The sequence below is a fragment of the Dinoponera quadriceps genome, unplaced genomic scaffold, assembly GCF_001313825.1.
Source record: "Dinoponera quadriceps isolate SergipeBrazil2010 unplaced genomic scaffold, ASM131382v1 scaffold777, whole genome shotgun sequence".
Classification (NCBI taxonomy): Eukaryota; Metazoa; Arthropoda; class Insecta; order Hymenoptera; family Formicidae; genus Dinoponera; species Dinoponera quadriceps.
Window position 1 is genome coordinate 2,632,617 of NW_014555488.1, and position 21,549 is coordinate 2,654,165.

Below are 21,549 nucleotides of genomic sequence, written 5' to 3' on the forward strand. Positions count from 1 at the left end.
TTCAACTAAAATCATTGAGCTCACAATCGTAACGACGAACAAAAGGCACAACTGAGATTCGTAATTAAACGTTTATTGATATACATATTTGAGTCAATGAGTCATTCGCATGCCGAAGTCGAATAACATTTTCTGATGTTTGCACTCCCCCTGTCTGCTCACTCGTCCAAACTCGATTTTGCGCCGAAAGTGCGCGATCGTACGAACAATCTCACTGAATCTTCCCGATGATGAATCTTCAACGGCGAGAATCAGGTCATCGGCCAGTGAGCAGTCCGATTAACGCTTGTTTCTCCTTCTCCTTTTTGCGCACGGTTTCCAGATTCCTCTGCTTCCAGGAGCTCTTCCGCAGCTTTATCGGCCGCGATCCCACGTATCGTCCTGAAACACGAGAGTCGTGTCTCAGGTGAGTAAAATACCTCGACAGACGGTCGCAGATGCTTCTCGCTACTTATCCTTACTACCGCTAGAAAATCAAAACTTACGCGTGGCAACAGGTGATTATGTTTTGAACTCCTAGAAGAAAATAATGGATAACTGCGCAGCCATCTAGTCACCGGAACAGAAGAAGCGAAATAGTGACTGCTTCTTGGCAGAACAGGTGACAAAAAGTGACCTCTCGGACATCGAAATAGTGACCAAAAGTGATATTTTTCATAAATTTCGAGAGACTAAGGCCGTTTAAGCAGAAAAGTAACATTTACTCTTACTTTCTTAGGATTTTAGAAATAAGACGTAAAGACCAAAGGAATTCTCGTAACGCGGGAGCAGCTATCGATCGCCAGAGTATCTCTATAAGGAAAATTTTAAAAATGTCTTCGTACACTTTTTCGTATAATAAACCAGTATTCTATTCTATTCCATTTTCGCGTGCGCCGTGCGCATTATTTCAAATTCACGATGTGCCCGGCTATCAGCTACACTTACACGTATATTATCATCTCGTACGCAGCCCCGTTAAAAATTCCACGCCATCAACAGCGGAAGAAAAAGGAAATTTAAACCGGACGCATCGCGGTGTAACGTATACGCGGTTGCATCGAAGTCCCGGGGACGCGCACGAACGCACAGGATATAATATTCGTCCGGCCAAAAATATCCTTTCGAATAGCCAAGCATCAATGAGAAATTCCAGCTGAGAGAACGCGTTGCGTCGAAGAGGCTCACGACCTCGGCTATCTCATTCTCTCCTTCGCGCGCTCGATCTCGATCTCGATCCCGATCTCGCCCACGCATCGAACTCTTTGTCATTCTTACTGCGCTTCTGCAAGAAACGGGCGCGAAACACGCGATACGGTGTTTCCTCCATTCAATCATGCCTCAAATCACTCTCTCACATGCACACAAGACCGAACGTCGCACCGCACTTAGCGGATAAGTGACTTTACTTAAACTTGTCTGGCATCCTGGTGATTTAATTCGCGCATGCAATGGGGAGAAAAATCCTGTTACGTTACTTCCATCAAATCTTTCATCATTACGTTTCGATCTTACGGCAAGCTATATTTAAATTCCAAGTCTCGAAATCAGTAAATGTAATTATTTATTAAATTCAATTATTTATTATCAATTGTATCAATTATAAATATATATATATTAATTACTATATTAATTAAATTATTTGATTAAATTCACGAGTCTCTACATCTTATTAATTCAGTTAAAGTAGAATTTAATTGATAAAATTTAATTAACTTTTTACAAGGAATTATCAAATTCAGATAGAAGTGAGACCGAGAGGAGACACGACGATATCTGGCTACGAATAATTTTCCGAATCGAGACAAAGCGCACGGACGAGCAGGGGATTGCGGATCAGCTGTGTGTAACTTTTGATCACTGGCGGTCGCGAGGTTGCACTGCGGGCCATCGATTAGCCTCGGGCCTCCGCGAGTACCTCGAGCGACCGCTCCTCATATATCCGTTCGGTCATGCATCATATCCGCGACCCCGTCTCTCGAATGCGCCGTGATAATACCCGCGTGCGGTGTATGCGAGTATCCTCCGTTCGTTCTTCGACTACTTGTTGCTTCGTCCGCTTCGTTTCGCGGGACATCGTTCGCGAAGCTGAACGTGCTCCTCTCACTCTCACTCTCACCCCCACCTACACCCCCGAGAGCTATAATTATATTAGAATTAAACCTATATATATATAGATTTCATTCTAATAATATAATTTACTTCTACTTTGACTATGATGATGCCTTAAATTTCCGTTTTCGCTATTTTTAGCGTCAAAACAGATTGTTTTTTAATACTTGTACAAATTTAATAATCAAAATATCGAAAACATGTCTAGCTTCAAGGTAATATTAAAATAAAATCCGTAGAATTCAAGGTTCGAGAGAGAAGTTAACGAATGTAGTATTACAGTAGATTTTTACTTATTCTAGCTCTTTTCTCTCCTATAGGACCTATTTTACAGGTCTCGTCTAAATAGGCGCAAATTGTCCTTAAAAGCGTCAAAGCGGGATGAAAATTCCGACTCTCTGTCGGCGCGGGGAAACTTCTGAGCTGGTATTTTAGGACATTTCGAGTCTCGAATAAGAGGCCTCGATTGCTTCGACGATTATGCGACGAGCGCATGCCGCGTTCTCGCGATAAACCTTTCCGCGGAATCCCACGTAACGCGCGCGATTCGGCCGCGACTGGCGAAATTTCGGCAAGATTCCCGCGCGAGATCATCACCGCCACGCACCGCTCTGCTGTGAGTCACCGATCTTTCGCGCGCGCGTTATATTTTATCGCGCATTAAGCGCACCGAAAACTGAGCGTACAGCTCGGCAAATGACTATAAATAACGGCATTTTACAACGTTCCTCGCATACCTTTTAGATACCGCCTCTTCGTTGTCTTCGCGTCCGAAATACCCGACCGATCGATCCGAGAGAAAAATCGCGCTATGCGCAGAGGGCTACGCTTTGTACTTGGTTCCGCGTCATGTGTCGACGCTTAACGCCGCGCAACCCTAACAACGAGCTTGCAGTCTCCGTGAAACGCAAATATAATAGTCGTAAAAAAAAAAAAAGCTGCCTTGGCTAAATGAATTTTATAAGAAGATAACGAACCGACTGATTAATTCGCTACTCGACTCGCGACTCTTTCCATTCGCGCGGAAATTGCGCCCCGTTCGAGCCCCGAGGGAAACTAAAAAGGAAGGCGAATGTCGTAATGACGATCGTCATGGCGATAACGACATGGCGATGTCGATGACGACAATAACTGGTGATGAGAGCAAATGTATAAAAATACAAGAAGAGAGCAACAACACAGAGAAAAAAACCACGAGAGACCGCAAATAATTGATTCGCGCAGCCTGCCGCCGAGCTTTTCGATTGGTTCTGGTAAAGAGGGTGGGGTATTACGGGAATTTATAGTAGGAGGTAGGGGGTTGTGTTGAATGAATAGCCGAACGCTTCGGCCTGTTGACGCACTTGGTCGCACCCACCCCGATGATCACCTGGAACCATATATACGGTTTCGCGATCGAGCAGCAAACCCGCCCTGAACCATCGCCTGCGAAGTGCAGCCGAGAAAAGTAGAAGCCGAACGAACGAACGAACGATCGATACTCCCGAAGGTACGTCTCTCTCTTTCTCTCTTTCCTTCTCTCTCTTACATGAAATTACGTATCTCTTTTTCCTTTCTTCTTCTCGCGTTGCCGCTTCCTTTTTTAATCACCCATATCAGCTATATCGCGTTCTGCCAAGTGGATCTACTGGTTCATTCTAAGCCAAGCCGAGTGTTATTTCTTTCCCTCATAATGCCACATTACAGCACACACACATGCGTAATATGAAATATTATGTACTCATGTACCGCATTGCTACTGCTTCACAATTCTAATTTCGTTAATTTTGTTTATTAACCAGCGAGTAATTCGTGTAACTTTCGTATAAGTTATTTTTGTCAATTAATTTTTATATTCATGCTTGCCCAAAAGAGGACTTGAACTCTTGGATATAAATAAACCACTCAATGAACACAAATTAACAACAAGATTACGTTAATGTTTTATCATTTCTCACTCAACCAGATAAGTGTAAGACAATGTTATATGTTATATGTAACAGTTGCATTGCTGAATTATAACATTATTGTAACGTTATTATTAGTCGATGTGTGTAACTAATTAACCAACTATCTATCTATGTGATCTTTTCTATCTTCTCCTCTTTAACTTTTCGCAAGAATCTCGAAGAATCTCGGTCACCAGCTACTATCACAATCGCCGACGGTTTCTGCGCGTTTGGTAGAAATTGTTTTTGTCAAATTTCGTATCGTCCCCCATCCCCTCCGACAAGCGGCGTGACATAATTTTCGCCGGGCATTACGGTCGGTTTTAATATAACCGTGACGCGCGACATTATCGTCCATATACGAAAATCGTATCGCCGCTAATTCTTAAATAACAATGTTTACTCACAAGCGGCGCGTAAACACACAGGCCGTGTAACTTCGCGATATCGAGCGGACACGGGCGAGTAATCGAGCCGGTGAGTAAACGAGAGAGCAATTAGGCATGAGAAGCATCGGCGTGCCGTCGGAGAGACCTCCGACGTGTTATTCGACGACGTCGATCCTTAGATCGACGCGCCTCACTTTTTCCATCCAAGTCGCGCGCGGCCACGCGTCAACGGCGTGTATTATATCGAATAGCGCGACGCGCGCGGAAAGAAGAAACATCAGGATTTCACGACGCATCGTATCGCGAGTATCTCCCGATCGTCGTCAATATCATCGTCGTCGTCGTTATCGCGCACTTTTTCATCTGTCCGCTCCGGCGCCAGGAGATAACGTTCTCCTCTTTCCTATCGCGACGTTGTTTTTCACGCGCCGCTCGTCACGTACGGCATCGAACGTGCGTGACCACACTCGCGGAGTGTGTATGTGTGTATGACTATACGTGTGTGTGTGTGTGTGTGTGATGTTAAAATTAGGCGGAATGTTGTATAAATAGTATCGGCCGTTGCAGAAATTTCGCAGGAGGAACGTAAACAGCGTACCTGCCTGTCAACAGAGCCAGCCGACCGTCGCGCGCGCGCGCGGAATGATTGATGATTAATGAGCGGCTCACGGTCAGGGTACGCTGGACACGCACGTGAGGGCGAAATTATAAGAAAAAGTTACAAAGTGATCTCTCGATGGAGTTTTCGAGCGGCTGCGTTTTGTTGAGAAAAAAAATGAGACTCCGAGAAATTTCGCCGATATGCGCGTACCGCAGATTCCAAATTTCGCTCGCGAGGAAACTTCACGCTGCCGAGACTCGTCGGTAAAAAATATGATAGACCGTCCCGAAAGAGGGAGGGGGAAGAACAAATGTTTGCGACGAACGCGAGGATCTATCGTGACCCTGATGAACCCGTGAACGCGATGAACGGACAAGATTCGAGAACACCGATTCGCGTTATTCCGAAATTCGCGATATCGGGATCGAGAGAGTGACTGTTCTTCTCGAACTTCATGATTCGTGCTTTGCGATATCGGTTGTACCGGTCGTACTCCCTCGTCTAGTTTTCTTTTCTCCCTTTCCAGAAAAAGACGAAACTACCGCAAACGGACGACGCGCTCGAGCACCACGAATACGAAATGGGATCGAAGATGGTTCCTAGTCTGCTCTCGGTGCTGATGCTGAACGTTGTGCTGTGGACGACGAGCATCTGTGCGGCGCCGTTATCAGACGTGAAGGATCCTCGGGTTGCCTCCGCACCTGTAACAAAATGCTCTTCCGACGGACAGTGTTGGGAATGGTTGCCGACATTGGAAGCGCACAGCGACACCGTCTTGTTGACCGACGAAGACGGCGACGACACCTCGAAGTAACGATCTTCCAATTATTTATTCCTTAACGCGCTACAATCGAACCGAATCGAAAAATCGCGTTGTGCGGCAGATTGCAGACCCGACGGCAAATCACGAATCCGGCATCCGAGTTTGCGTGGAAATCGAGGCAAGATGGAACGCTGGCAAAGGCGGGACAAGTAATTCGACCACCTGTGCCGACCAACAAGCAGACACCAGTTAGAATCATGAAGAAAGACGGGTTCGGCTCTCGAAACTGGGGTGCCGGCGGTATGCCTTTCTCCGTTCTCTACATGAACCCGCATTATTCGCGATCGAACGCCGCCACGACGAGATCAAGTGAGTGAACGACTTACTTTCGAAATTTCTTGGAGTGGCAAAATTCCATTCGAATAGCAGAGTGACAGCTGAGCCGCTCGAATTCGAGTGATTTGTCATTTTTCGTCTAGAGTGAATTTTCTAATCCGAATCATCGAGTGAATATTTCCGCGTGAAACTGAAGAATAAGTCCGATGTATTCCGCCGTCATAGGGACAAATTCACTCCTACCGATTGAAATATTGGATATGTCCATCAGAACGTTTATTTTACAATTGTTGGAAGTTTCTTTATGATAAGATTTGATTATTTTTCTAGATCTCCTAGAAAAGAATAATCCAATCTTAGCTCAGAAAATTGCCAACAGTTGTGAAACAAACGTTATATTGAACCTATTCACTCATACATACGGAGTCAGAATCCGCTTTAAGCTTGAGTGAAACATAGACCACATTCAATAGAGAAAATAGCTCAATGAGCGCTTAATAATTATTACTTCTGATTGGTACATTCCTCTGGATTGATCGAGAATCTAAGCTCGAGTCTACAATAAGTGCAGTAAGCTTTATGCCGTTAGAAATTAACCAATCACAATCGATTATTCCTCTTATATTCGATTATGATTCATCAATTTCTTACAGCTTAAAGCTGATTACACTTATTGTAGATCCGGGATAAAAGAATATTTCAGTCATAGAGATTAATCATTGCTCACTTAGCTTTTTTCTCTCTGAATGAACGCAGCCAGTAGGTATGTTCTTATTAGCTGAATTATAAGTTGCACCTTTTGCCGTTAGAATAAAGCAAGTATATGGCCTAGCGTTGAAAGGAAATGAAACGAAGTTCTAGTGCAGCACTGATTCAGCTGAAAAGAACAAGTCCATTTGCATACTTGCGATTTTTCACTTATCGCTTCGGATGAAAACACTTTTTACTCGCTTTGAGTGACATTCCATTCCAAGAAATTCACAAAACCCTTACGAGTATCGATATATGAGAACATCTTTTTTCATGTATCCCTAACATATTAAAAAAAACTACAGGATCTGAATTTCGGATTGGTACTGTGTCCTTCTTCGTGGATTGGTTTTCGACGTTTCGTGAACGTTTTGGTTCACTTTTCCGAGGAGAACAAATTTTCAGGTTCGGCAAATCTACGAAGAACGCGACATCAATCTGGAATCTCGATTGAACATTTCTCCTTATCGGGAAAGCCTCAAACATCATACTAAAAATCCATTTTTCACGACAGCCATTCAACGACCAGAATCCAGTGTGACGAGCAGAAGCTCGAGTTCGTCACCCGGAGAACGTCCTAATTATCAACGAAAGCGTCAACCCACCGTGCAACCAAGAAGACAGCCATTTTTTACCATACCGCAGCTCTTCTTATCGTACGGCTGGGACGCTTACGGAAAATAAAGATGAGAAACGGTGACACATTCTCGGAAAACTATCGTAACAAGAACCAAAAAGAGAGATAAAGATATGTGTATTAATATTCACGGTATATCTAGAAATGTGCAAGCAAGTAGCGCGAAGCAGTCGTCCATTTTCGCCATAACGTTAATCGATTCATTGACGATGATTCGAGATCTTAATTTTCATTTCTCTTTCCCTTTATACGAAGCTTCATTCATTGTACATAACAATATCGCGCGATAAAATTTTACTTGCTACACACAAACACACAGTCCACGCTAACTTAATTACGAACTTCCGAGTGTAACGGAGAAAAATATTTGTCTGACATGCACGAGCTGAGTCTATAATAAAACCAGATAATAATAAATACTCGACTCACCGTTCATTTCTTTCATCGCCTTAATAAAATCTTGCGGATCCTTGAAAGACACGAACCCGAAGCCCTTGGTTTTATTTGTCCGTTTATCTCGGACCACCTTCGCTTTCTGGAAACTGGGGTATTTGCCGAACACTCTCACCAACATCTCATCGGTGACGTCGTTTCCCAGGTCCCCGCAGAATATCCTGAAATCATCTTCGCAGGATAGATAATGTTAGAACACGGTTTTGAACATGCGATTTAAGTATCTTCTCTAAGATAGACACACTTGTTCGTTACTAACCTTCGTCCCACTCTAACAAAGATGGATCCTCCCACGTTTGGCCACCAGCCATTCTTATGATCTTCTTATTTTTCTTTCCTCTGCCCTTAGGATGAGTTTCCTCAGCGCTGGCATTAGCCATGATGGAGCTCGCTTTTCCTTGACTAATGGCTAATTCAGCTGCTGTGCTGACACCCTTAACTTTTGGTTTTTTCTTACCCTCATCATCAGGTATCTTTGTGTTAATAATTTGTTCAATGATCTCAGGATGGATCATTGGCGTCGACGTAGACTCATAGGTTTTTGGTGTTGCACTCAAACATGGATCCACCATATTCGACATGTACGCGTTACTTATTTGCGCAGGTGAAGAATATGTGGTAATAGGAACTGTATCTGCAACAATCACCATTGTGAAGCAAACGTTATAAAATCGCTCCTGAGTAGTGCGATAGAAAACATGCAGCTTGAGCTTACTTTGTCTTGCCACTTGTTGAGGAATTAACATCGGCGGTGGTGGAGGAGGAGGTGGAGGCGGTGGCGGTGGTGGAAAGCCGATCATCGGAGGAAACGCCAATGTCGCGGCAGCAGCGGCCGCGACTACCGGCGTGGGTAGTTCATGTTGCTCCAATTGCCTGGCAACTTGGTTGTACGTGTTTGCTCCTATCACCGGTCGTACGATTGGTGTTACAAGCTGCCCCCCAATTTCAGCTTCAAATCTGAAATATAAATATAAATTAGTTAAAATACAACACAAATATATCGTCAAATTTACATCGATGAGAAGAAGTATAGAGAAGAAGGAAATACGAAAGTTTTTGGAGAGAATCAGAAGTTAGGTTATGTTAATTTTTTTTACGCGTCCTACCTGTTCATTTCATCTTCCATTTGCCGAAGTTTGTCGTCCATATTTCCAAATCTTACTCGTTAACAAAATAATTTAACTGTTTAGTCTATATAATTTTATTTGTGTAGATAAAATTTGTGATGAACACAGTAAAACACTTGTCTTGAATCTCTCTCTCTTACTCTTTCTCTCTTTCTCTCTCTCTCAAAATGGTTTCAGGCGGCTTCGGAGCACTTCCCCAACACCAATTCTATCTTATCTAGAATTATCTTCTCAAAGATTTACGTTCGAGAATGTCTAGTACATCACTCGTTGATGCGTTCAAAAACTAATTGGAGCGCCTGCAGAATGTCTACCAATCACACTAGTCTTTTAAGGATTAAAGTCTGTATCCACGATGCTAGGGCATCGTGCGTTCTTTTTGAGCGCTCACGTGCTGTAAAGCCCGTATCAGGCTATGCATTAGAGATTGAGATTGAATTGAAATTTGACCAATTAGTGCAAAGTTTATTAAATTTCATTAAATATGAATTCAGTTAACTTTGCACTGATTAGTCAAATTCAATTCAATCCCCAATCCGTAGTCTGATACGGAAATTAAACCGCAAGAAATTGACAAATCACAATTCAAAGTGAGAAAAATTATCGATTGTAATTAGTCAAGATTGACAAGCAGATTGACAGTAAAATTTAATCAATATCCCACATTAAAACTACAGTCTGTGTCTGCGTTCAGTTTGTGTTTTAGCGATGGAACCTGCCGACAAGATACCTAAGCAGATTGACAACAGAAATCTCGCAAAACCTGCCGCCAAACTTGGCGCGCAGCAAAATTTGTTCGGTTTCTGCTATCAATCTGCAGTCAGATCGTTACAGGCTCTGCTCAGTTTGTCAGCAGACTGTGTCGCATTTCTGACAATAATTTGGCAAAATAATCTGATAGAATAGATCCTGTGTTAGATTTGTTGCTTTTCTGCCATCAAAAATTTGCAATAAGCTCTATTCGAAATCTATTCAGTGCAGATTTAGCTATTTGAGTTCATTTTTATGAAACAAAAACATATTTTTATTAAAAACATAATTATTATATTACAGTTTAAGAATTGCAGGAAAAATTTTCAGTCGTTAACTTAGCATTATTATTTAAATTCTTGTTGATTTATAGGAATACTTGTTACCTATTACCCATATATTTCATTAATAATAATCAATTCAATATTATTTCGTACATGACATTTATGTAAGACATTTATGTAAGAAAGTATCGCTGTCAAATATAAAATTATCTTCTCGGATAACTAATAATGAATATATTATTCATTCGTGATGTCTGGCAATTCCGGCGCTGTGCCGTTCTCGTAGTACTGATAACTTCTAACACCCTCGTGTGCCCTGATGAGATAGTAGTTGGTCGAATTGACGTCGACGTGATTGTTCTGGAAGTTCAGCAGTTTGTTGACGACGCACCAGAGATTGCCGCTCTCGTCGAAGGCGAAGCTGTCCGGCCATTGTACCAATATGTGATTCCACGTCAGACACTGACCAGTGATGAAGGACGGTGAATTTTTAATGTCCCATCTGGAGATGGCGTTGTCGGGCAACAGGCCGAAGTAAAGTACGTTTTTGGCTGATATTATCATGCCGTCCGTCTGAGACACCCTCCGTCCGAGATTACTCACGTAACTATCGATATTCGCGGTGTTGTTCTTCAAAACGGACACCGGGATCGAATACAGATGGAAGGAAGACAAAGGCGTGTAGTAGACTTGTCTGAAACACCGTGTCGTTTCTTGGAAAATCTCACGTAGGATTTCTAGGATAATACGATCGCTCGATGTCGTTAAGAACCTCGACGTCATCCGAGTCGAAATTTTAGATCTACGTGAACGCCAGAACCGCAGCAATTTTTTTCTCCCAGAATCACGAAGGTCACTTTGGACCCACCTCGTTTCTTGTACTTATTCGTAGACTTTTTTGAACTTTATGATATTATTTAATTGTTTTATGATCAAAAAAGCTCCCCAGTGATGAAAATTCAAAGAAATGGGAAAAAAAGAATCTATAAGTAAAAAATGACCCAACCACGGTTCTAGTTAAGTTTACTTAATTTTACATCAAGTCTTCAAGTGGAGAAGAACTTCCCATTTGTAGCATCAAAAGAGTAATAATAATGTTCCTTCGATGCTACAAAGAGAATTTAGGTCTCCCGGGGGGGGGGGAGTTTTAAATTTTACGCTAAAAACTTCCTATTTGTAATATCCAACAAAGGGAGCGCAATAAAAAAAAGAACCATCGAAGATTTAGTCCGGATCTATAATAGATGTGGTAAGCTTCAAGTCGTAAGCAATGAAACCGTAAAATTCGTCGATATCGAAGGAAACGCTAATTCATACGTAACAATACCTGTCGCTGCTACTCGCTGGCGAAAGTGCTATACCATCCACCGGCACCGGCGATGTCATGTACTCGTTCCCTACTCTAAACCTAACCGCCTCGGGTTCCGGCATCATAGACGACTCGTGACGTATCTTCCACGAGGTGTTATTTTTTAGAGAATACACGATGATGCCGTAGTCCTCCTCGCTGCTGTCGGTGATGTACGCTATCATGCCGTCCTCATGATCGAGAACGACATCGTTGAGATAGGCGACACCGCGACGAGCCACATGATCGGGGAACTCGTAGGTGCGCAGGATCTCGCCGGCGTTCTCGAGATCGAGGATGACGAGACGCGGAGGGCAGCCGAAGGAGAGATTGCCGAAATTCGGTCGGCCGGTGTCGAGTGCCCACATGCGCCCCTTCGGATCAATCTCCATGCTGTGGACCAGCTGGAACGCGTAGCAGTCGCCTAGCTTCTGCATGGCCCAACTGGGGAAGGGCTCCAGCTTAGGTGCCGTTACACCGTTCACCGGCTTCGCCGAGGTGACGCCGAGCGTCACCGGCGTGCCATCTTTCCATCGCGGCATCGCCAAGTACATCCTGTCCTTCCAAAACTTCACGGTAGTGAAGAAGTTGTTCTCCGCGATGTAATCGCCGAGTGCGAGGGCGTGCCGCCGCTCCTCGTCCGACGGCCACTGAAAGTCGAACGTCTTCCATTCGAAGACCACTTGAAACGGCTCGTGGTGCATCTCTACGACGACCACGAGAGCCAGCAGTATCAATCGCTTCATCCCGCTGCTGAAATGTCAAAGCCTCCTTTCACTGACGCGGACGATGCATACAGTACATTCGAATTCCCATTTACTTCACGTTTGATCACCTTTTACCTGAACTGGTCCGAGAAATTTGCACACACCGAAACGTAGAATCTCGTACGTACGCTTAATATGCTTCAACGTGCGTGTAAATTTCTTGAATTAGTGCTGTGAGTTGCGAACGTGAACCCAAAATTCCAAGTACAATTTATCTGCGACCAGAGCGCTAGATAAGTGCGAGAGGAACGTTCGAAAAAATTCGAAAGAGACACGAAAGAGTACGCGAAAAAAAAAAGCGCTAAGTATCCGGGACCAGAGGCGCTAAGAAAACGCCTAAAGACGCGATATATATGCAATACTAATGAATTCTACCGTCCGAAACACGCCAATCACAACACTAATGGCTAAGTCCGTCCCGTCGTTTGATCTCTAAGAAGCCGATGTAAAATGCGAGCTTGCGACCTACCTTAAGTTTACGACAGCGGAACCACGAAAATCCGTCAGATTCCGATCGCTTGACACCCAACGTGAAAAAATTAAAAAAAAAAAACTGGAATGTCGAGACGATCAATAGCGAACAATACGATTTGGCTCTAACTCAAGTTCGTGGCTTTAATCCGGAAAAGGGCAACATTATCGATACTCTGCTCGTCCTCCGCGTCGTCTGCAACGACCGATAGCTCATCAGCGCAATAAGGCTCGAAATACCAGCAATCGTCAGCCAGAGTGATCGCGGCGATGGTGGAGACTCAGAAGCACACGCAGGATCAACGCTCGACCCTACATCGACCGCGATCACTCCCTTTTATGTAACAGGCGTAAAGACGCGAACCAATTATCGCGCACTTCGGGCGTCGCGATACTCGCGAAACGCAATTTGGCACGTAGTGCACGCTATCTTACGCTACTCATTCGTCTTTCTCGGGGGCATCCTTTCCTGAAGCCTATTTACTTACTGGACCTATTTACTTACCTCGGCGATGTCCCCCGTAAGAATTTCACTTGTATTCGATATCTTTTGTTCGTTTGAATGCTTACGTTTCGGATTTATATTCACACTGAATCCTCAAATATTGACGCGTCGTCTATTTATGCAACGTAAAATTTACATTATCGTGGAATAAAAGATATAAAAAACAGATCATGCGATATTGCTGAGTCGTCAATGATAAATTTTAAATATCATTTAATTACGTACTGCTGTCAGTTGGTTTAAAAATAGCGCAGTTCCTTAAATTAGCGTTAATGCTTCCCATTCGCTGGTGGCCCCCACTAATTACAATCGCCCCTTGCATTCGTGTTAATTTTATTCTGCGGGATCCCTTTTCTTCCGGTCAGCCACGCTCCCTCGCGCGGCTGAACCTCCGGTTGCAAGTAGCAATTTGTTGACAATAGAGAATCGGAAAAATTGAAATAAATAAAAATTATTGTTACACTCAGCTTCTCTAAAATCTTTTCAGCTGTTTACATTGCCGATATATCGCCATGATAGTTTGCCACATTCTCAGCCGTGCAGCCAACATATGTGCAGGAGGAAATTAAAACCTTCAAATTTCTAGTACTTTCATAACTATATGTGTGATCGATAATTAGACTGGGTATAATTTTATGACATATAATTAAGTTACATCATAAAGCTGGTATTACATGCGTTGTACAACGAGCATTGTCGGATGTGTCAATTGGCTGTCGGATAGAGAATTACAAGGATCCTTAAATTTTTCTCTAGACATCCTAGAAATTCCCTATCCGACAGCCAATCGGTACATCCGACAAACTCGTCGTTCGATTCATGTAATATTAGCTCAAGCACATTTTAGAAATGAAAATCAGCGCTCTCATTGGATATCACTCATCGCTTATCCCCTGCCGCGCCCAATGTGCAAAACCCATAATTCTCATTGGACACGGGATGCGTTTCGAAACTCATAAAAGATAAGTGTAGTAACCTTTCTGTCCACTAGTACAGGTATTGCTAAAAATCGTATTACTTGTCTTCTGAGAGGGGAGTTCACGTTTTCCGATTGCTTCGTACTCGTTTCACTTAGCGTATAGTTCACTGCTTTGTATGCATTTCATTTCTTTGCGTATATAAATACATATAAATCTTGATTTACTATATTGCAACAAACGACATTAAATTATATTTTTCAGAAAAATAACGTTTTTGTGAGAATCTGTGTTAAGTTGGAGATTCAGTTTGGTTAAAATGGAAGCTGTTGCGGATGTATGCACAAAAGATACTGTAAACTCAAACCATGTGTCTACTCAAACACAAAGTAAATTAATTTCTAAAGTATATTGATTACACAAGTATATTGATTTATAAAGTAATTATACTTTCCATGAAATGTTTTTATGAATATTTATGAATATTTGTATAATTAGTATCTAAATAAAATAAATGAAATAATAAACATTCAGAATCATATGTAAGTTTATCTAATAGTTAATTATTAAATGGTACTACTAGAGATAATTTTACATTATAAATATACATATACATAAAACATGAATTGAAAACAATGTTTTCAAAAATATGGGCTACTTATATTTGTTATTCATACTGATGTATTCTACATTTGTTTATATCAATAAACAAGTTTATTATTATAAGTGCTTTTTATTATAAATAAAGTGAACGTTAAAAGCAGTGCCTGTTATAACAAAATTTTTTTTCGTAATTTTTACACGGCTTGAACTGAGCATTTTGGATACTATTTATAAGAATTTTTTTATTTGCATTGATATATTTTACATGATTATATATAGCCAGCCCATTATTTTGGAAATATCCTATACATTTCATTCAATATACATAATATTATTTATTTTACAGATCTTGGAGATCAAGTATCCTCCCTTGGTGCAACCGTTCAAGATCCCGACATAAACATGAAAAAAATAATGTTGGATGGAGAAAAAACTGGGAATCAGAATACTATAGAAATTGTAGGTGCACCAGCAGATGCACAGATAGATGCACAAGTAAATGTACTGGCAGATGTACATGAAAATATACAGGCAGATGCACAGATAGATGCACCAGCAAATGCATTGACAGACGTACAAGAAAATATACAGGCAGATGCGCAGATAGATGCACAGGCAGATGTACAGATAGATGTACAAGGGAATATACAAGACAGTTTACAGATAGATATAGAGCCAAATACGCAGGTAGATACACAACTAGTTGCACAGGATTTGCAGTATCGTTCAAAGGTAGATGAAGTGTTGTTATTGAGTGGCACCAGTGATAGTGAGAGTGATTCCAGTAGCAGTAGCACAAGTGACAGCGATAGCAGCAGCAGTAGTGATAGCAGCAGCTCTTCAGACAGTGATAGCGATGACTCAGACGACAACAGTGACACTAGGTATTCATAGTTGTCTTTCCCTAGAAAGTAACACTATATGATATATATATTCTTTTGATTTACGAAAATGGAAATGTGCAAACTCTGATATATGTTTTGGGCACTTTTAGGAAAAAGGAAAAAAAAGTAACTTATACGTTTAAGCAAGAAAAGGTACAAAGTGAATTGGATAGTCTGCCACCGGTTGAAGATTTGAAGATCAGTGTTCCAGAGGACGACTGTGTTCTGTTTGGCGAGGTAATAATGTCTTAAGACATTACTTGATTCATTTCTGTGTACCCAGTACAAAAAAGTACCAAATACTTTAGGTCGTTGGAATAGTGGAAAAACAGATAATTGTAAAGCCGAGACCTGACAAGCCTGCGCTTCGAGAGGAAACTGTTCTGTTCGTAGACCAGGGCCAGAGAACGCTCGGCAAGATATTCGATTTGTTCGGCCAAGTTAAGGAGCCATTTTACACCATACGTTTCAACAGCGACGAACACATACAAGAGAAAGGAGTCACAGTGGGCATGCTGGTTTACTACTGCCCTAAGAACTTGAAGTACACGTTTTTCGTCTTCCTGTCCGAAATCACGAAGTCAGTGTCTCGGATATTTCTCTTTTTCTTCCGCGAGTCTTGCATGCGCGCGCTTGTAATACGTTACAAAGCAAATCTTCCACCCCGTAGGATCAAAGCCTGTGACTCGAACGACGGTTCTGGTGGCGAGCATCCGGATTTTTCGGACGACGAGGAGGAGAAACGTTACTACCAGAAGTTGTCCAAGCAGCGGAAATACAACGCACCGAATTCGGGCGGTGGTGCGCGGCAATCGTCGAAACGTAGGTGCACGTCGAGTAAGTGCCGCTCTTCGTTCTTGTTCCGCTAGTTAACGCAATTGTTACGACCAGTTATGCCCGACGTATGAATTTGTATATTAGAAGAAGAAGCGTGCTTTCTCTTCGCACAGGTACAAAGATGATTAACACCGATCGATCGTTTTTTTTCCAGATGCCGCTCACAGGTCAAATAATTCTATTCCAAGTACTCCAAGTACGTTCACTTCGAGAGCTTCCAGTCCAAGTTCGTTCACCCCGAATCCACCAATCGGCCGGCCGAGAGGTTCGTTGAACAGACATTATCAACCCCCGAGGCACAGTGAGTACGGGAATTGGCCGCCCTGGATGAACAATCAGTTCAATCAATGTAACATATACCGGCCGCCTTACTATAATCCGAGGAACCCACGTTACATGCACAACATGGCGCCACCTTATCAAAGAGCATACGCCGCACCATCTTTCAACGTATCGCCATCGCCGCCACCGCAGTATATTAATTATAACGCAGGTGCTGATATGAGTGCACAATATGGATACGCCTCTCAGTACTCGGACCCATCCTTCGGCGGTTACGCCGCTTTCGACTCTTCGTTGTACAATTCGAATTATCTCGTCCCGTCTTCATATTCCAACACTCATGCACATCTCCCGTCTGTGTCACTATCTCTACCGCCTCCGCCACCTCCCCCTTCTGCACCTCCGCCAACCACTTCAACAACGACTTCGACGATTAATAAAACATAATAATTGCTATAATTAATTTAAGTGCCTCGGGTCTGTACACGTTCTTCATCTTCTTTCTTCAGATAACGAAGTTAGTAGTAAAGTTAGTTAGTAAAGAAAGCTGTGAGCGGGACGAGAAAACGCAAATTCGAGTAAATACAAAATTGAAGCAAAAAAAAAAGAAACAAATTCTATAGTAAATATTCTTTATATTTTAAATATTCTTTATGCATGATATGAAATAATATTTTGATTTTCAGTAATTTTCACATGATCTAGTTTATGTCACATATATATTCATTTTGAAATTTTATAAAGCTTAGATTGCATAACGGTTTTGGAAGAATAACTGAATAAAATGTGTAATAAGTCTTGGTCCACAATCCTTCTTTAAACCATGAGCCGTAAGAAAATTATGATTAACCACATTCGATTATTCTTGTAATAATCGATAGTGTTTGGTCAATTTACTTACGGCTCATGGTTTAAAAGGTTTAAAAAAGGATTGTAGACCAAGACTAAGATCTCCACTGAAGCGAGATTATATACAAATGTGTACAATCAGAGTCATCAAGTTAGTATATCTTTAATTGTCACGTGTTTTGCAAGGACTATTTGAAATATAAAGAATATTACTAATATATATATTAGTTGTGTACAAAAAATATATAATAATATATATTTAAATATATATATTAATCTCTAAGGCTGTGAGATAGCTTGTAGTTTTACAACTCTCTCGTCCGGCCGAAACAGGAATAACGAAATACTGCGTCTGTTTATCTTATGCTTGTCTTACTGTTCATTTGATCAAGAAGTCGTGTTTCTTTAACTTGTTTAAACAAGCCTCCTCTAGTCTCTCTTCCGCGATTGTGATATCGTTCCTTATCTCTTGGATGAGTTCCTCTACAAAAACATGCAATGCATCAAATCAATCAATTTTATAGCGACACTAAATTATTCCGAATTCTCGGGATAATCGTTAATTCATTTGTATATATACTTTATACTACCGTATCGTTTTTACAGTAATTATTGCATCGGATACACTACCTACGGACGAGAAATCCTTTTCCGGTCGTATGTATCCGACGATAATCATTTTAAGCTCCTCACCGTATAAATCACCTTGGGATTTATGTAGCAGATGAACTTCCTGCAGTACGATTCAAGTGAGATACTTCTCGCATGATGCGATATATTTTTATAATCTCATTCTGTTTATATAACACTAGAACCGCGGCTGAGTGATTTTTGAGCCACTTGTAGATTTTTCCCTATTTTCTTTTTATTTTCACTTTTACCACATTTTATCATCACTAAGTAAATTTTCCTTATCATAAAACGGTTAAACAATAAAGTTCAAAAAAGCCCACGGATAACTGCAATGAAAGAGATGAATCAAAAGTGACCTACTCCACGATTCTAGTAGTCCAAATTGCTGCGGTTTTAGTGCTAAGCGACAATCAAGCATGACATTGTATTTTATGAAAAATGTTTGTAACTATTGAGAGAAAAATATTTTCTTTTACACATCGTCATTTGTCGTACCAATGATTTCTTCTCGTTCTTGTAATACGGATTCCATCCTATACTTGCGACCATTTTATAAATTTGTCTGTGTAAGGAGGCCCAGCCATAGTAAATTCCAGTGACTAAGTCCTTCGGCAGATCCTCGACCACGGATTCCGGAAAGTTAGCTAATGTTTGAATACATTAATCAAATTCCCTCAACATCAAACAGTAGTAAGGCTCGAATTTAGATATTTCGAACATATCGCGTTTGTAAACCAGCGTTGTTGTGGGAGAAAGGGGGGAGGAAATAATTACGTTTCAATTTTTAAGACGGCAAAAAGCTGTCGGAAAAATTATAAAACCGAGTGATGACCGAGAATCTAGACAGCAAAAATGTTCGAAAGACGTAAAGACATCTAAAAGATTTTGAACGTCTCACTGAATATAAATTCTACAAAAAAAAAACAATATTTTTTTCTTTCGAAAGGATGATCCTGATGAAAGAGTATATAAAAAAACTTATCGAATATGTACATCCTCCCTGCTATTCTTCGTAATATTTTTACATTAGAATAAGTGTATTATTTCGGCCGCGTGAAAAAGGAAAGACGCAAAACAATGCGATAAATATAAACCGAAGCTCGAGCAGGGAAGCTAACGTTAAAAAGTAAACGCTGAAGACACCGTTGTGGAGGTCGTAAATCGATAATCGGTCCAGTATTTATTATTAAAAAGATAATAACGCGCGTTTCTCTCTTTCTCATAAACGGATATATATCTTTCGAATCGATATATATCTCTGTCAGTCCGCGACCAATACGGCCTATGTTTACTTTTCCATTTTACGATTCAAAATTCAAATTTTGGCGTCCGTTCACGGACGAGCGGACTCCGTCGATTTGAAATGAATCGTGCGCATAGTTGCGGGAGATCCTAACCTGCACCTATTCGAAATCTTCGATAATCGTCGGTCTCGATCGTCACTTAAAATATCAATTCAAGGGAGAGAAATGAGGTCTAAGGTTTGTATTTACGGTCATCGGTACTCGGTCAATTGATCTCCTTTGTTTCTTAGCTTTGACGGTTAGAACTCTTATCGGTGCGAAAAACTGGCCGTGAAGATTTAATTTCAAATATTTTGCAATTGCGATGCAATACTCATAGAGTATGTTACCTGTCGGAATGCCGAGAACTTTCGAACCTCTGCCAAAGCCTTTAACGATGACTCCGGACGTGAAGTGCGGAAGTATTTGGCTGCCCATAATTCCCGCTTATTCCACACTAGCTAGCGTTATTTCGCGTAATGGGTTGGAAAGGTCATCGGTTAACTCATCGACGAGGGAAATATAAGATTGATAATATGACGTGGCGATTAAGTAACTTATCAACGATATGCCGATTTCGACCTTTATGTTCGATGATAAGATGACAGTTTCACAATAACGGCTGTGAGAACGCTACCAAATTACGCGTCTTCTCGTGAAATTTCGCGCGATACCCATGATATTTCGTAAAAAAATCATCCGTGCGTTACATTTTGGCGCATAGCATAGATGTATAATAACAAAAAGCGTCGTCCGTCACTGTAAAAAGATTTGGCAACTGTCGAGGACGACGATGTTTTTGAGGTTAGGACTATCTGTGCGAACAACCACAGTCGTAATTGTATAATTACACGTTATTATTATATGTAATTCGTGTTACAAAATTATATTATTATGTTGTATCTCCAAGCGTAATGAGACTCTCAAGGATGAGTTTCGCACAGCTAGGAAGCTCGTGCGAGAAACGTTAGTGCAAGAAGCGTTAAGATGCGTTCGAAGAAGCGCTATTTAGCGCTATCGCATCATTCGATTTTTATTGCAACTCTTTACATATGCAACAAGAATAGAATGACGTATAGCTCTAAATAGTGTTTCCTCGAACGCACTCTTAAGTGTCGGTCCACAATAAATATTTCAAGCCTTGAGCCTTAAGAAATTGACCAATCGCAGTCGAATATGAAGAAAATAATTAACTGTGATTGGTCTTATTGTGGACCGACACTTACTACTTACTGCGTGTAATCAGAAAGAGCGACGATTTTAATTATTATCTTCGTATTCTACTCGCCGGAAAATATCGGAATAATACCGAATCTTGTCTGTATTATAATTCTCTCGGAAAAAAACGCGCAATATTTAAATATAATATTCACTGTTATCCGACATCGAGAAGTCTATGTGTGATGATTAAACTGCACATAGCATGCCAATCAGTATGCAACAGATAACAATGTGTCACAATGACAGATTGACATTTACTGCCCGATCGACACAGAGCATTAATTATGTCACATCTATGTTATAATTTCGTACTCAGCAATGCAAATGTAATGTAACACTATATGTGATCTACGCTATTTTTAGCTTCTAACGGCGTATTTAGCACTATAACATCGAGTACCGCTTGAAAAGCAAAGATCTAAACTAATAGAAACACATTCACATACACCATGATCTTCTAATAGTTCTTTATTTGCTATAAAACTATGTCTTTAACAAATTGCAGAAGAATATACGTGTATGTACGAAATATCGCAGGTCGCTCGAGAGTCGGCTCTCGACGCGACCGAATATCGAATAACGAAATTACTCGGTGAACGATCCGCGGAATTCCGTTCTCGGATCCGTAGCGGATCCTCCACGTTTCCTTGCGAATTCAATGCGTAATAACGATTAATAATACAATTTATAAATCGATATAAATTAAATATCACATAATAGGGAGGTCTTGTTACAACTGAGATGCCTTTAGCGAAATTATCCGTCGGAAGTTTACGTCTACGCGATTCCGAATATTCCCCATATCTCTTTCTCTCTCTCTCTCTTTCTCTCTTTTTCCGC

General features: G+C 41.2%; 5 protein-coding genes across 17 annotated transcripts; 2 read left to right on the forward strand and 3 right to left on the reverse strand.

The window, feature by feature from the left end:
• Positions 1-52: 52 nt before the first annotated feature.
• LOC106744428 (RNA-binding protein 42) lies at positions 53-9,350 on the reverse strand. The gene is made up of 5 exons (XM_014619191.1): positions 9,055-9,350; positions 8,664-8,905; positions 8,208-8,582; positions 7,925-8,119; positions 53-381 (listed from the first exon to the last, which is right to left on the reverse strand). The coding sequence occupies exons 1-5, from the start codon at positions 9,093-9,095 to the stop codon at positions 257-259; spliced, it is 978 nt and encodes a 325-aa protein (XP_014474677.1). The 5' UTR covers positions 9,096-9,350; the 3' UTR covers positions 53-256.
• LOC106744430 lies at positions 2,291-7,914 on the forward strand. Of its 5 annotated transcripts, none has more exons than XM_014619196.1 (4): positions 2,291-5,101; positions 5,536-5,819; positions 5,894-6,141; positions 7,373-7,914. In XM_014619196.1, exons 2-4 carry the CDS (start codon positions 5,590-5,592, stop codon positions 7,540-7,542), a joined length of 648 nt encoding a protein of 215 aa, XP_014474682.1. In that variant the 5' UTR covers positions 2,291-5,101; positions 5,536-5,589; the 3' UTR covers positions 7,543-7,914. The 5 variants fall into 5 exon arrangements, with proteins under 5 accessions (XP_014474682.1, XP_014474681.1, XP_014474683.1 ...); XM_014619195.1 differs by having other exon boundaries at positions 2,291-5,084; XM_014619197.1 differs by having other exon boundaries at positions 2,291-4,886.
• Positions 9,351-10,157: 807 nt separating the features above from the next.
• On the reverse strand, positions 10,158-13,705 carry LOC106744346 (protein yellow-like). 7 transcript variants are annotated; one of them, XM_014619025.1, is made up of 5 exons: positions 13,426-13,705; positions 13,201-13,312; positions 12,293-12,439; positions 11,437-12,210; positions 10,158-10,803 (listed from the first exon to the last, which is right to left on the reverse strand). In XM_014619025.1, exons 4-5 carry the CDS (start codon positions 12,201-12,203, stop codon positions 10,347-10,349), a joined length of 1,224 nt encoding a protein of 407 aa, XP_014474511.1. In that variant the 5' UTR covers positions 12,204-12,210; positions 12,293-12,439; positions 13,201-13,312; positions 13,426-13,705; the 3' UTR covers positions 10,158-10,346. The 7 variants fall into 7 exon arrangements, with proteins under 7 accessions (XP_014474511.1, XP_014474510.1, XP_014474509.1 ...); XM_014619024.1 differs by having other exon boundaries at positions 12,293-12,891; XM_014619023.1 differs by having other exon boundaries at positions 12,694-13,312.
• Positions 13,706-14,221: 516 nt separating this feature from the next.
• LOC106744385 (H/ACA ribonucleoprotein complex non-core subunit NAF1) lies at positions 14,222-17,555 on the forward strand. 2 transcript variants are annotated; one of them, XM_014619102.1, is made up of 7 exons: positions 14,222-14,293; positions 14,382-14,506; positions 15,067-15,604; positions 15,715-15,841; positions 15,913-16,184; positions 16,275-16,441; positions 16,596-17,550. In XM_014619102.1, the coding sequence occupies exons 2-7, from the start codon at positions 14,437-14,439 to the stop codon at positions 17,168-17,170; spliced, it is 1,749 nt and encodes a 582-aa protein (XP_014474588.1). In that variant the 5' UTR covers positions 14,222-14,293; positions 14,382-14,436; the 3' UTR covers positions 17,171-17,550. The 2 variants fall into 2 exon arrangements, with proteins under 2 accessions (XP_014474588.1, XP_014474587.1); XM_014619101.1 differs by having other exon boundaries at positions 15,913-16,441; positions 16,596-17,555.
• LOC106744390 (riboflavin kinase) lies at positions 15,538-20,469 on the reverse strand. 2 transcript variants are annotated; one of them, XM_014619117.1, is made up of 5 exons: positions 19,839-20,469; positions 18,701-18,849; positions 18,203-18,305; positions 17,949-18,055; positions 15,538-15,624 (listed from the first exon to the last, which is right to left on the reverse strand). In XM_014619117.1, exons 1-4 carry the CDS (start codon positions 19,924-19,926, stop codon positions 17,952-17,954), a joined length of 444 nt encoding a protein of 147 aa, XP_014474603.1. In that variant the 5' UTR covers positions 19,927-20,469; the 3' UTR covers positions 15,538-15,624; positions 17,949-17,951. The 2 variants fall into 2 exon arrangements, with proteins under 2 accessions (XP_014474603.1, XP_014474602.1); XM_014619116.1 differs by lacking the exon at positions 15,538-15,624 and having other exon boundaries at positions 17,649-18,055.
• Between the last annotated feature and the right edge of the window lie 1,080 nt (positions 20,470-21,549).

Excerpts from the sequence above, each read along its gene's own strand:
- LOC106744346 (XM_014619029.1), bottom strand. The coding sequence starts at position 12,203 with ATGAAGCGATTGATACTGCTGGCTCTCGTGGTCGTCGTAGAGATGCAC. Across the intron at positions 10,804-11,436 it reads CCAGCGAGTAGCAGCGACAG|ACAAGTCTACTACACGCCTT; the intron begins GTATTGTTACGT and ends ACGGTGTTTCAG.
- LOC106744390 (XM_014619117.1), bottom strand. The coding sequence starts at position 19,926 with ATGGGCAGCCAAATACTTCCGCACTTCACGTCCGGAGTCATCGTTAAA. Across the intron at positions 18,306-18,700 it reads AGAACGAGAAGAAATCATTG|GAAGTTCATCTGCTACATAA; the intron begins GTACGACAAATG and ends ATCGTACTGCAG. Across the intron at positions 18,056-18,202 it reads AAAGGATTTCTCGTCCGTAG|AGGAACTCATCCAAGAGATA; the intron begins GTAGTGTATCCG and ends ATGTTTTTGTAG.
- LOC106744428 (XM_014619191.1), bottom strand. The coding sequence starts at position 9,095 with ATGGACGACAAACTTCGGCAAATGGAAGATGAAATGAACAG. Across the intron at positions 8,583-8,663 it reads TCAACAAGTGGCAAGACAAA|ATACAGTTCCTATTACCACA; the intron begins GTAAGCTCAAGC and ends TGATTGTTGCAG. Across the intron at positions 8,120-8,207 it reads TTTGTTAGAGTGGGACGAAG|ATGATTTCAGGATATTCTGC; the intron begins GTTAGTAACGAA and ends TATCCTGCGAAG.
- LOC106744385 (XM_014619101.1), top strand. The coding sequence starts at position 14,437 with ATGGAAGCTGTTGCGGATGTATGCACAAAAGATACTGTAAACTCAAAC. Across the intron at positions 14,507-15,066 it reads TGTGTCTACTCAAACACAAA|ATCTTGGAGATCAAGTATCC; the intron begins GTAAATTAATTT and ends TTTATTTTACAG. Across the intron at positions 15,605-15,714 it reads GACGACAACAGTGACACTAG|GAAAAAGGAAAAAAAAGTAA; the intron begins GTATTCATAGTT and ends GGGCACTTTTAG.
- LOC106744430 (XM_014619195.1), top strand. The coding sequence starts at position 5,058 with ATGATTAATGAGCGGCTCACGGTCAGG. Across the intron at positions 5,085-5,535 it reads ATGAGCGGCTCACGGTCAGG|AAAAAGACGAAACTACCGCA; the intron begins GTACGCTGGACA and ends CTCCCTTTCCAG. Across the intron at positions 6,142-7,372 it reads CGCCGCCACGACGAGATCAA|CCATTCAACGACCAGAATCC; the intron begins GTGAGTGAACGA and ends TTTTCACGACAG.